Source organism: Chelmon rostratus, chromosome 13, assembly GCF_017976325.1.
Source record: "Chelmon rostratus isolate fCheRos1 chromosome 13, fCheRos1.pri, whole genome shotgun sequence".
Taxonomy (NCBI): Eukaryota; Metazoa; Chordata; class Actinopteri; order Chaetodontiformes; family Chaetodontidae; genus Chelmon; species Chelmon rostratus.
In genome coordinates this window covers 18,871,715-18,886,018 of record NC_055670.1, presented here as the reverse complement: position 1 = coordinate 18,886,018, position 14,304 = coordinate 18,871,715, and the positions used below count along the sequence as shown (strand labels likewise).

Genomic DNA, 14,304 nt, shown 5'->3' with positions numbered 1-14,304 from the left:
AGTAAGAGAGACACAATGGTCCCAGTAGGAATACTAGAGGAACATAAAAGGGTTTCTCATGTTTCATGTGTGGTGGACATAAAGTCAGACTAAAGCCAGTGGCCTTTCCTGCCTCTAACAACACAGGGGGAAGACACTTCCCGCTATCCTTTACAAGAAAAATATTTTCAAAGTGATATATTGTGCGTCTCTGCCTGGTCATGTATTCAACCCTGTTTTCACATTGTAAAATGCATTTCACTGACCCGACCACCACACGGGTTCAGCAGTCAGAGCCCACGTCTGGTTCATGTTGAGGGTGACGTTACACTCATCCTGCCATGTAAGATAAGGCTGTAATGTTAATAACAAACAGTGCTGGTGTATCACTGTCAAATTCAAGAAAAACAGGCCATTGGCACTCTTTTCTGGATGGCAGAGGAACAATCAATGCAAAGTGAGTAACTGCTGGGTTATTTGACTAAACTGGGGCACAGAATGCCCCAAAGGGAACAGGAAATGACAACCATAACATTTCACTTCTGTGGCGAGTGCCAAACTAACTGTGCTGTGTCCATACAGTAAAGTGAGAGAGCAGTTCCATTACCTCCACCAGCCAGCGGAGGGCAAGACGCAGCTCCAAGTCTCCAGGTGGGAGCCAATTCACTTTCAATTTCCGCACACACTTTGGGCTTTAAGGGTTTTCAGAAACAAAATAACGTCCAGTATTTACAAAGAAAAAAAGCATTTATTCAGCAACACTCGCTGCAGAGAGATAATAGCATACCTACAGCTGTAGGAAGTCAAGGGAAAAGGGAGGACATGTTATAAAGAATGGTTTAGGCAGTGGTAGAAACATCTTGTTCACTGTAGCACTTGATTAAACAACAGTTAAGAAGTTGGCGCCCTCGTCAAAGCTTCACTCACAGACACTGAAAGGTAGTGGGATTTCCTGGGAAATGCACATACACTCGGTTAATTAACATACATTCTGTACATCCACAAACATAGTTTGATTTTTTTTTTTTAAATGATTTTGTTGGCACAAACTGTTAAAAAATCTCCAGCGTGACTCCATTCGGCATGAAGTCCACTTCTTAGGTATCTGAAAATGTAGTGCATGTTATTAAAAAGACCAAGAAATAAAAAGGAGACCAGAACTTTTGAGAGCAATAAGACGTTATTGATTATAATTCCATCATGGACCAGAAGCTCGATGGCCGCGGGGATTGTCAACACCTGTCTCCAAACCTCAACAGTCATGTAAAACAGGAAGTAATCTGCACTGTGAGACGGTGGGAGGGGCCACATTACATGAACATGGCAGAGCACCGTTAAGAAGAGCAGCTCTACTCTCTCCTCCTACTCACTGCTCATTTACCAAAACAAAATACCACTAACCACATTACAGCCGTCTTTTTACAGCCTCAAATATCTAAAAGAAATATTAAAATATCTAGATGAAGCTCTGACGAACCATACACTTGTTTTTTTTAAACTGTGATTTACAGTCACCAACGATTTTATCTTGCAGCAGCTGAGAAACAGCAAAGCATCTGATGACTGATTTGTGGTAATCATGTAAGGCCTGATACAAATGGAGTACAATAACCCTGTTTGGCAACAAGTTCTCTGATTGCACGGTCTGATTTCCTGTGATCAGGAAATCACAAATCATTGGATGACCTTCAAAAAAATAAAACAAACAAAAAAACTGAAGCTGAAAAAAGAACGCAATTGAAAGTTCCAGCTTCAAACACGCTCTGAAGTCGTAGAGATCAGAGTCTGGACAGATGAACGAATGAGGCCAACATCTTCAATAGACAAGACATTAACTGTCCTCACAAATGATTACAAATATGACAGACAGCAGCATGAGTTCCTTGTAAACTGATGAACACAGATTCGAAGGGTCTATACTAAAATGGACTAAGAATGATGCAAGTTAGGACTAAGAGCAGGTAAAGAAATTAAGAGCACTGTTTACTTGACAAAGACCCAACAATTCTGGTGTAAAACACTGAACCCAAGTCAAAGGCAGTATAATCGCTGAGTTAAACAGTGGAGAATGTCTTGAGCAGCAGAGTTAGTGTCAGTGGCAGTTTGGTCATCGGCGTACTACGAGCCATCGAGCACTGCAGTCCGAGTCACAGTCACGACAGTGGTCATCTTCCAATGAAATGGCAACTCAGATTTCATTAATTACAAATGGCAAAAAAAAAGTGGTTGAGATCGTTCTACATACTAAACTATAACCAGCTATTTAAAAAAAAGATAAAATTTCATTTGAATGACAATGGGAAGGACGCTCTGCTTTGTTCCCCAACTTAACAGTTGTATTGTGGGTGGTTCAGGTCCATGAAGAGTTCAAAGTAAACAGCATCTTTCTCTGAAGCTCTTCTTGTTCTTCTTGTTCTTTCCTTTTCCGTTCTTGTCTTTGTTTTCTGACATTTTCTTGCCTCGTACTTCACGCATCAGGTCAAAGAATACCTGGAGAGAAAGCGCAAGTTAGAGTCCCTTAAGCACTTTTACTTCCCGAGTCTAACATCTTAAAGAGAGAGTGAGAATCCTACATTTGAAAATGCGTCAGTATTGGACTGGGTTTGATTTTTGTTGGCACACCTTGTCGACGTTGGCCCTGGTTTTGGCTGATGTCTCCACATACTGGACGCCCCACTCCTCGGCCTTCCCTCGGGCCTCGTCCACAGATACCTGCCGACGCTCCTCCAGGTCCGACTTGTTGCCCACCAGCAGGAGGGGGATCTTGTCCTCCTCCGCCTTTACCCGCAAGATCTGCTCCCTGCAGGGACAGCATAGATTGTACATTATTCCCTCTTCGTTTACTGTAACCTGTTGCGTTGAATGCATCAAATAACAATTCCAGACAGCATGTGACAGTCACTCCCATTCCCACGATTGTGCAGTGCTGCTGACTGAGCTTCAGTATTTTGTTCACGCCAATGTTGAAGAGAGGCCGTCTAAATCCAAACCTTGCTGTCACAACAGATCCACACTGCCACTTTTCTCTCTCTACAAATATTATATAACACACCCTAGAGAACCATAAAAGCAAGGCTGGGACGCAGGTTATATTTTCTAAATGCAGAGCTCCTAAACAATCTGCCTACAGGGATTTACATGACTTATTTGAGAAATGTTTCAGGTGGATACTCTTATCAAAGTTCTTGGACTGGCACTGGGAGCAGAAAACGAAAAGAAAAAGAAAATGAAAAATTTCGGCCCCACAGATGTTGGCAGGACAGAGTACCTGAACTCCACAGTGGCAGTGAAGGACTCATGCTCTGTGATGGAGAACACCAGCAGGAAGCCCTCCCCGCTGCGAAAATAGTTGTCCCTGATGGCAGCGTAGTCCTCCTGGCCGGCTGTGTCCAGAATGTCGATCTGGACCTCCTCCCCGTCCAGAACCACCTTCTTCCTGTAGCTGTCTGCCTTGGTGGGTTCGTAGTCCTCTACAAACTGGGGTGAAGAGATGCATGTATTTTTCAAAGCATGCTACAAAGTTGTACTTGCAAGAAGAAAGCTTCGGTAAAGCATGAGCAGTTGTGTGCAGGCGGCTGCGCTGGATAAAATGGAAGTGTGTCTGAGGCAGCTAATGGACATGAGACAGATGACTGAAAATTGCAGCCGATTTGTTGCTTGGTAGCAGAGCCAAACCGTGACTGTCTCTGCTCTCAGTTGAGTGTTACAGTAAACAACATCTGTGGGTGAGAGAAAAGTGTCCTTTTTACAAGAATCTCTAGTTACTTTATAGTAGTTTTAGTTTTACAGCACCTGTGTGATGAACGAGCCACTGCTGTTTCCACAATCATGTTCATACTTTCATGTAACCGCAGCTTCACACTTCTTGCAACTGCTTCACATTAAACTGTTTAGACCACGAGGCGCAAGTGACCTTCTCCATCTGCTACCTGGTCACCTTACACCCATGGCAGTTTCAAGTTGTTTATGGGGGCGTGCTGACTCACCTCGTCATACATGAACTGCAGGGTGAGGGCTGACTTCCCCACGCCTCCACTGCCCACCATTATCACCTTGTGCAGCGCCAGAGAACTCTGGTTTTTATTTTTACTGGTAGCCATCGCTGGATTCTTCCTTGTGTCTCTTCACACACTCACACACATGCGCACACCCACGCATACACGTCTCTGCACCAAGACACTCTCTGACCTGTGAATGACAAAAGTGGAAACATGTCAATACCTACAGTAAATAGCCTGCATATGGAAAGAACACAAGTGTGTGGACAGATGGCAGTTGTTACTTAACAGCTTTCACTGCAACAGTAACTTGCTGTGCCAAGGCGCTAGGCTTTGCTCCAACAAATCTTGAATCCTTACCCCCACCCATCCCATTAAAGTGCCAAATTGCCCACTCATGAATCCTAGAACTTTATAAAGTTCGCCATCAAAAGGTCATTGCAGCTGATCAGAAGTAATGAAGCTATCATTCTCCACTGCAAGGCGCCGTTTAGGAATGCATTAAAATAGGGCATCGTGCGCTAACCTCGTTATAAAGAAGGGAGACGTCACTGGCCATCTATCTGCACTATGTGGGCCCTGCCCTCAGAGGGTGAAAGCTCAGAATCAATTGCTTTCGCCTGACTTCCATATCTTCTATCTCTGTCGAACACAACTGAGTGAAAATTGACTACGCTGCAAATGCCTGTCTGTCATGTTTTAACTTGCACACCTTTGGGTGGGCAGGAAATGATTGTATCAAGAGTGTCAGATGTGTACAGACTTATCAGAAGACATCAATCTGCCATTAGCAGCGTCTATTGGTGGGATGAATTTCAACCAAGACTGCATGTGCTATTTTGGTGGTTACTGTATATCTTTGGCCAGAGGGAGCAACTATCTAACAGATCGGATTGAATTAGGGAAGCACAATGTATCTGTCGGCTTATTGATGGGGTAGTAACAGCTCGAAAACAGATCTACTGCAGCGCATCTAACATCAAAATGATGCCTAATATTAGGCAGACATTTAAGTTTTTTTTTGCTAACATCTTAAAAGTCAACAAGACAGATATCTGCACATGCACCTCGCTGTCACTTAAAGCAATAGGTGATCTTATAGGTAAGCATACTTTCTGTTACATAGAAAATATGTTTTCTGCATTTAGGCTGTAATTAAGTCGCACTCATGTACAATGATCGCAGCCCCTCACAGTTTCTGTATGATAGGTTACCTCTACTTGATAGACTTAGGGTCTTATTGCTAAGAAATAAATATTTAAAGCTGTAACTGCCAACATGACCATAAACAATAACTAGATATTGGAAACGATTTCAATACTGAGCATGCCTAGTTTGACTGTAATTGTACACTGCATTAAAACAGTCATTAAAACAGCCATTGATGGATTTTTTAAAGATCGTTTAATCCTTCAGAGACGGAGCCTCTGAAGGAAGCTTGGCATTTTGCCTTTTGTTGTAATGGTCGATTGCTGTACGTGAGTGACAGAAAATGAGAGAAAAGTGCATCTAAGCCTGCTGAGACTGAGACTATCTCTGGGAGATCAAGCCAGTATCCTGTGTTCTTCTGATGCAGCACAAAACACCAATCACTTCCTGTGGACTAGCCAACTGACATAATTCTTCTGTCTTCTGTCTGATTAATACTAATGACACTTAAACCTTTGACACATCCTGAACTCAGTGTTTTAGTTGTTAGCACTCACAGTTGTTTTCTGGGCTCCGCCCTATGCAATGGGAAGCAACCAGTAACCCAACACCAAGCCATTTATTCACCTCACTATAAACAGTGAACTATACAGTATCTGATAATGTCAACAGATGTCAGGTTTTCTAAATGCAAACTAATTTCATCTTGAGTTAAGAAGCAATATAGCAAGAGTTGTGAGAGACCACTTTGACTTTGTATCCTGAAAGTTTGTCTCTGTCAGATGATGCAATACTGTTGCTGTCACATCACACCATACAGTCATATCACCTCTTCTTTCCTCCCCTAAGTTTATCTCCATCTGTAGAGAAAAAGATTTGTTCCCTCGTCTTGGGATGTCACACTAATGGGAGCAATGAGGTGATTCATAGCAAAGCCAAATCTGCTCCTCCCCAACAGTAAACATTTCACTTCAGCTCATACAGTGAGATGAGTGTGCACAGACAAGGCGGAGGGCAGACAACGTTTCCCCTGATGGTAGAAAAAAACTTGTAGCTCCAAATCTGGCCATGTTTGAGCTTCTATATTAAGGTTTTTATTATAAATGTAGAGAAAATGTCACAACCCCTGTGAAGCCAATAAAATCAACTAAAAGCACAGCAAATTCCTGATGTAAAAGTAGATATCAACAATTTCTACACAAATGTGCAATTGTGCATGTGAGTATTTGTTTCGGCATTTTCTGACGTTGTCCAAACGCAGAGAAAAACATGTGGTTTGCATCAAATTAACATACACTTCAGTATTCCAGCTACATCTGTGGCTGCTGAGGAAGTGGCATCATGGTTCCCCTCTCCCTTACCAGGAAGTGGAGTCTGACCTGTGCTCTTCCTGTCTTTGTTATCAGTAACCAGGCCAGTTAAAGGGCTCATAGGGAGGATAACCACACAAACACACACACATAGTTCCACACCTCCTGAGAGAACCTTTGCCAAACTCAGCACTTATGCATAGGGGTCACCTTTTGAATTATTCACTTGTGACCCACTTCTCTGCGCATGTACACACAGACAATCCAGAGCTATAAATAAAGCAATCACACTTAATAAATTAAAGGCGTGTGCACACATACACACACCACATATGCTTAGCACAAAAAAGTGCTCAGTGCAACTTTTCCAAAGGAAGTTCAGACCTTAGGGGAGGGGCTCGACCATATTTCCAACAGCTGCAGTTCACCATAAGTTGCATGCAGGGATATAATGGAGAGCACTGGCAAAAGAGAATTAATATTTAGGCCTGACCCAGATATGGAACTGGAGTTTGCTTGGTGCTGGTCCTTTTTAGGGGAGTAGGATCATGGAGAAGGGGGGGTTATAGTCGAACAGACCACTCTGGTTGCTAAGCTCCTGAAATATAGATGACACCAGTGCAGTGATGCAAAGATCCCCTTTGGAGGATAGAGCAGTGTTCCCTCCCTGCTCATCTTAACACTTTGGCATGGATGCACCAAGGTTTGCGAGGACTCACACAGATACTAATAAAAGATTACAGCGAATAGACAGAGCCAATAAAGAAGAACCCGTGTTGATGTTACCAGGCCTTGCAAATGGGCCATTTACCCGAAATAGAACATGACCACCAATCATTTACACTCTTATCTAGGTATGCTTAAACTGATTAGGCACTGATCGAAGTAAGATACTGTCCATTACGATTATTTTATTACTCAGTTGGCTGACTCTAATGGCATTAAACACTCTTTCAACATGTGCAGAAGCTAAGAGTTTAACAATCCCAGGGTTAGCATTGTGATGGCCAGATTCACTGTCATGCACTGAGATGCATGTGTGTGTGTGTATAAATTCAAGCTATCTGAGCCATAGTTGAACCTTATGAATCTCTCTGCATTCCAGGGGTCATCGGGGTGAGGGGGATTTCCTTTTCCTATCTGATGGAGAAAGCAGGGGATTTTCTGGCCCAATTACAGCCCACCTAATTCCAAGGATCTGAGAAGGAGATTAGCTCAGTGTGGCTGTTTCTCTCATCATCAGTACTGCTCAACTGAGTAGACCAAAACAATCTGAGGTGGCCAAGACCTGCTGTGGTTGTACTGAAGCACTGTAGTGTTGCATTAATGCAATGTGAGAATCCAGCAGATGTTACAGGATGTGATGTCATTTGAGGGGAGAAAATTATGATGAAATTCCAGTCAACAATATTGTGATATTCATGCGACTTGCAAAACTTGTTTTTCCCTCTTACACCACTAACTCTTGTTATATCTAAACAGATCCTCCCTTGATAGTTCTGCTGCCAGCAACACACAACTCCCTCACTAATGCGCCCACTGCAAATCAAAACTCTTACTGTGTCTCATCCAATTTCTACCACTCCTAGACTGAATATGTTCTTCATTAGTCAGCACATGTGAAGGGGGGGAGCTGAGCACTTCACTTCAGCGAACTAACTAGTCATAATGACAGGTCAACGTGGCGAAAACAATATAATCCAAATGAGTCACCTCAGTCATGAGGTATGTGTAAGAATGGGTGTTCTGTAAAATGCAAACAACTGGGATTTGTAAGGTTTGCAATGCAAGAACATTGCAAGAAAGATCACTTCCACTGGAGATCAGGAAATTATTTTGTCTACTTAAAAAGCTGGTACACAAGAAAGAAATTAACAAAAAGCACCCTATCGTGCATACTAACAACCCTCTTTTGGGTGAGTGCACAGAGGAGCCTTTGATGAAGCCGGGCAGCAGGCCGGGCAGCAGGGAACTAAATCCGCTCGGTGGTGCAATCCTTCCTACTTGTGGAACACTAAGTGAGCTGCTTTTTCAAATACATCTCAGTTCTAAACCTCTTTTCCTTTCTTATTCATATGGAAAATATCATCAAAGTACAAATGTAGTGCAGTCTTCACTGATCCAGTTCAGATCGAACAATTACTAAACATGACACTGTGTTGCAAAAACTTTTTTGGTTTTAGTCAATAACACACACATCCTTTCTAACCTCCCTGCAGCTGACCCTGATGATCTTATCCAAACACTCACATCTTTCCCATTACTTAAGCATTCCACTGAACTGATTCAGGGTGGATAGAAAGAAGAGTTCAAATCTCAGCATGCATTCGCGAACAAGTGCATTCGTTCCTTGTCGAGTAACTCCCAACTGCCCAGTACTTACCTCCAGCTTGCTATTTATTTTTTCATTTGCCTACAGGAAACACAATCAGCTCAGTTACATACCACCTACACCACACTAGGAGCCTGCGAGCGCTATCGTGGTTTACGATTTGGGGAGTTGTAAACTGTGACAGCAGCACAGACAAATCTACCCGATATCCACTCTCCTTCACAGTTCAGATGTGTTCATGGGGAATATGGTCATCATTCATGGTGCCTGTTAACCGCCCTCCTTGGGGCTTTCTGTATCATGTTGAAAAGCCTGGACTGTCAACCTCATTCTGCCATGCAATACTTACATACTGTAGCCTATAGCACTAACAGAGACATAGGATGAATGAGAAGTAAGGGGGAGTAAACTGTTCAGTAAATTATTTCAGGCTTCATTGCAAATTTAAACATAACTGGGTACACAATACTACATTCAAGGGCTGAGACATCCCTCTCACTGCATGGCGGTGTAATTATGGCCTCTGGAAGGGTACAGAGCACATTCAGAGTGAAGATGAGTGTCAATGGCTGGATCAGCTGTGGAGCAGAGTGGAGGAACAGGAGAGTGATGAGAGGCATCGCAAATCTTTGCACATATCCTCTATGCACCTGAATCATGTGCCATACATTGCATGGCATAGATGGCAAACTGATGCTAAAGTCATGTTTGTGTCCTTTTGACATTGGCAAACAATGACAGCCAAGCTCACGTAATGCTGAATAAGTTACTGCTCATCATTCTCCGAACCACAACACATGCAGAGGAGAAAAGCAGCCACAAACTGACGAAACTAAGCACAGTCCTTGCGCTCTCGTGGTTTATGTGGTATGGCACTGGTGGCCCATTTTGTGAGGAGGCAAACATAGCCTAGACACAAATCCTCTGAAACAACCAAACTAAGCTCAACAGGCACCTGGCCACAAGAGTGTCACAATTTCGATTATTAATGAAAAACTGATCGAAATCGGACTTCAATTTCGATCATGAAAATCAAAAACACGATCAACGAAATTTCTCCCCCCACCCCTGCCAACTTGTCCGCATCCAGCAGGAGTGCAAAGGGAAAAGAAACAACTAACAGCACTTCAAAGACAAGTAAGTAGCTTGACTCCATGACCACTGCAAGAGTCCGACATGATGGAGAAACAAAACTGGAAAATCTTTGTGCTTCCCTGACACTACAGGTGTGGCAACATTTTGCTTCCCCTGTAAGTTATGTCAACAACAAGCTACAGTTTGTAGGCTATGCTACACATACACACTGCTACGCACACACACGCACACTGCTACACACATCCACACAATAGTGCGTGTGTGTAGGGCATAAAACCAGTGATCTGTGGAACTTTATAAATCAAGACTCGACAGTCTAAATGCTCAAAATTGTGATCTTAAAATTGAGAGTCAAATTGAATCATTGATTTGAAGGAATGGGACACCCCAACTGACCACTCAATGCCAGCAGTGGGTTAAGAGGAATTCATGCATCAAAAGTTGAATTATCATAGTGCTCTGTAAGCAAATATTTGCATAACTTGTTCCTCTTCGTTGTAGGAAACAGGATGCACTGCTTTTCATAATTGGTCCCTCACACCACAATAACAGCTACTGAATGTACGGCTGTGTGGCAAATTGGCTGCCTTGGTGGGGGAGACAAATCATTCTACACCGACAGCAATTCACATCCCTGCACTACTGATTTTTTTTTTTAAACCTTAAATAAGCAAACAAGAGGGAAAAACTCTCAACAAGGTTCACTTTAGAGCAAATATTCTGTCAGATGACTGTTGGAATCTGCAAATATCTGCTGGATGGACACAAGCAGTTTAGGCCTGAGTTAATGACAGCTCCCTGCATATTCTGTAGAGGCTACATGGGCAAAAATTCCACTAGCATGGTTCATATAGTGTTTAACTGACATTCACACAAAATATACAAACCTCCCTTCCTCCCTGCTGACAGAACGCAGACAATTGATGGCAGCTAGGTATGCACTTATCTATGTCACTATCTCCTGCACATAATCACTCACTTCAAGTCCAGTAAAAAGCCTTACACTGGTCTTTCTGCCCTTTTAGAAAGACCGGTGAGACTGCCAAGATCATTAGCAGATGGTTTTCTGACTTCGGTGCTATTACACACCAAGAACCCAACTCATTCGGGAACCTCATCAGAGAATGAAAAGCTGATCAGAGCAGCAGATGGAACTCTTTGATATGAGTCAGCCAGGTTAGGTCTGAAATTAGGGAAATAAAGTCTTGCAGAAAATACTTGTCAGTGTTACAGAACCAGGGGGCTTAGCTTTGAGGAAAAAAAACAAGTGCAGAAGTAAAGAAGAACATAGTTAGAGCTACTGAGATAAACATCCAGACAATCTTGACAGAGAAAGAGGAATGCAGGGCCAGTTCAGCCTCATTCAAAAGCCCTTTCTCCATCTCTGAAGTCTTTTGATTGCTTTGGGTCTACAACTATGCAGAAAACTGCGTCAATCTAGGGATTGACCTATTTCATTAGTTTGAATTTCACTGGAGAGTTTTCACTTCCTGTGAGGGTCTAAATGTTGTTTCAGGCATTTTCCTGAAAAGTCTGAAACAGCATTTAGTAAATTATATGGTAAAAACGTTGTACCTGCACAATGAAGTTATAAAAAATATCAGCCATTAATAGTTCCACAATGAAACCATCTGTATCAGATTTTTAAAATCCTGGTGGAGCCCGCTAAGACTGCCAAACAATTCCTGCAATGGTTTCCCTGAACACGCTCAGACTATGCTGCAATCAGCATTGTGCTCACGAGTTGTTTACGAGCGGGTCGACTGCATGTCATTCCAGATGTGTTAACTGTGATATTCAGCAACACTTACTGACTTGAACTTAACTCATGGGTTTAACCCTTCGACAAACTGAACCGGGGGACAGACAAGATGAGACCTCACACGCCTTTTTTTTCGCTCAAACTGACATTATCCTCCAAGGCTTTTGACCAGCTGCTAATTGCGTGTACACAGTTATGAACTTTGGGGCTGAGCATGGTTTGTATGTTTTGGAGAGCAAGCTCACAGTGAGCAACACGGCCAACGGCTAATGGTTGGTGATAAGCAGATAACAGTTTTTTTGATGTGACAAGTGAACCTCGATGTATATGTTGTGGTGAGTTATGTTATTAATCAAACGACTTGCAGTGAGTCTGCAGTACTAGTGGTCAACTCTCATTGGCTACTGAGAGTGTAGTCTGAGATTCACTGAGGACTCAACCACAAGACACACTTATGATTAATTCAAACATGTCTGATAATCAGAAGGTCTTCAGGAGGCCAAGTGGAGGAGGAGTCTTTTTTTTTTTTTTAACTTTCATTTAAACCTCAAAACTACTGTCTCAGAGCTGTGAAATGTCTCAACAACAAACTGGCTTTGGTTTTGGATAACAGTAGGGATGCAACTAACGATTATTTTCACTGTCAATTATTTTCTCGATGAATCGCGTGTTTCCCACAGCTCAATATAATGTCCTCATATGGCTTGTGTTGTTCACAACCCAAAGATATTGAGTTTACTGTCATAGTGAAGTTAAAAAAACAAAACATAATCACATTTAAGAAGCCAGAATCAGAGAATTTTGACTCTTCTTTCTTATAAAATTACACAATTATGAAAACAGTTGCCAATTAATTTAATAGCTGCCAAGTAGTTGATTAATCATTGCAGCTCTAGATAACTGTGCCAAGAGGGTTAACGTATAGCCCACGCACTGACCGAGTGATCAATTATACTCCCGCAGCACGTCTTGAAAAAATAAATCTGGAGTGGAGCACATCCCCAAAGTATTTCCGAAACACGAAATCCTGTGTTTATTCAGTAAAGAAGGCTATGGAGAAAAGAAAGCAGACAGTATAAGTATTTTTAAGGTTGTTTAAACTAGGCCTCATTCACCCATGAGACACACGAATCTGGATGACGAATTATATTTGTCACTTTCCCCTGATACCAAAAGAAGGGAAAAGGTAATATTAATGAGATGGAGTAAGTGTGTGTTGCTTTGCCAACACTATCCTCAATCCCCTAAACCTGTCTGCAAACAAAAAAAGGCTGATAAGAGCAGCAAACATTGCAGCCATCGGCAAAATGGAGCATCAGTAAACACACCACCCACATGCTGTATACAGGTAAAACATTCTCTTCTAGTACTCAACTAGAGTTGCCTCTGCCTTAAAAAAAGTACTATTTTGACCGTTTGGTATTTTGGCACAACTGACCACATTTCATAGCTGCCTTTAGAGTAGTAAAAAAAGCCACCAATGCAGAACCCAGGGCTCAACAAACACCCTCCTTTATGGGGTTTCAATAGCACCCCTTGAAAATAAGAGATTTAACTCTGATTTCATTCAGCAGATTGGACATAGAGGAAATACTGTGCAGTAATACCCGCTTTAGACCCCCCAGCATTAGCTAACATATGCCAAAATAGTGGGGTGGAGAAGTGCTCTGTTAGACTGTTTGCTGACACTAAGGATTACACCAACGTTAGCTGAAGACACCACGAGCCAGCTTGGGTGTGTCACCTCCTCGGGGGCAAAACTTTTCAGCACAAGCCAGTCTGAGTAATTCTCGACGGGAATATAACGTTAAATTTTAATGTAATAACGACCTGGTTAAGTATATCGTTAGCTCGTTTAAAGCCCCCGAAAACGCCAACGTTGGCTTACATCGTAAGGTAACTTAGCTAACGCTTGAGTTTACATTACACTAAGTTAGCTTTGTAAGCTAACGCTGGTGTCTAACGGCAGCTGACCATCAACACAAAAGCTCATAAACACGGACTTTGTAATACAACTGCAGCTCTTTCAGAGCAGCAACACGCCATTATTTAAATGGTTACCAACACTTTGTTCACGTCTTTTATGAAAAAAGGAAGTAACGCTACATTTATGGAGTGCCAACAAATAAATGCTAATTTACTCTACATCAGTAACGCTAGCTAACCTAATGATAACTTATCAGCGATTATGAGCATGACGTGCAATGTTACCGTTATGTTATACCCATATCATAGATACACGTAAACTACGACACGAAAGCGGATATTTAAACCCTAAAAAGAACTAGGAATTTATTTCCATCTTATTTCAAGCGGTAACCCTTTCTGGGTCCACTGGTCGCTCGTCCTTCCTTAAAACAGGTGTGGTACTTTGTTAACCTACTCTGTAACGACCGTGTAAACAAACACACAATCATTCCGCTCCGTTAAAACAGTGCTGAAGCCTTACCCAAAGCAGGATCTGTATAACTGCCCAAGGTTGATGTTATCTTGATGACTGCATTAATAGAGCATTTAGAGGCATTGGATCTCTTAGTGCAAACCTCTCCTGCAACAAAAGCCCCACCTTCCGGATGTGCAAACTACGGATGACAGGATGTGACGTCGCCAACGCCTCTCATTCAGTCTGTCATCGAGTGAAGGGAATTCCGGCTCTTTTTAGTGAGTCAGATCATTTGG

At 42.4% G+C, this 14,304-nt stretch overlaps 1 protein-coding gene across 1 annotated transcript; it reads right to left on the bottom strand.

Annotated features, from left to right (window-relative positions):
* Positions 1 to 713: 713 nt before the first annotated feature.
* ralba (v-ral simian leukemia viral oncogene homolog Ba (ras related)) lies at positions 714 to 14,198 on the bottom strand. The gene is made up of 5 exons (XM_041950084.1): positions 14,075 to 14,198; positions 3,966 to 4,167; positions 3,248 to 3,456; positions 2,602 to 2,779; positions 714 to 2,469 (listed from the first exon to the last, which is right to left on the bottom strand). The coding sequence occupies exons 2-5, from the start codon at positions 4,077 to 4,079 to the stop codon at positions 2,347 to 2,349; spliced, it is 624 nt and encodes a 207-aa protein (XP_041806018.1). The 5' UTR covers positions 4,080 to 4,167; positions 14,075 to 14,198; the 3' UTR covers positions 714 to 2,346.
* Positions 14,199 to 14,304: the final 106 nt, after the last annotated feature.

Excerpts from the sequence above, each read along its gene's own strand:
- ralba (XM_041950084.1), bottom strand. The coding sequence starts at position 4,079 with ATGGCTACCAGTAAAAATAAAAACCAGAGTTCTCTGGCGCTGCACAAG. Across the intron at positions 2,780-3,247 it reads ACTGCCACTGTGGAGTTCAG|GGAGCAGATCTTGCGGGTAA; the intron begins GTACTCTGTCCT and ends CTGTCCCTGCAG. Across the intron at positions 2,470-2,601 it reads CCAGGGCCAACGTCGACAAG|GTATTCTTTGACCTGATGCG; the intron begins GTGTGCCAACAA and ends CTTTCTCTCCAG.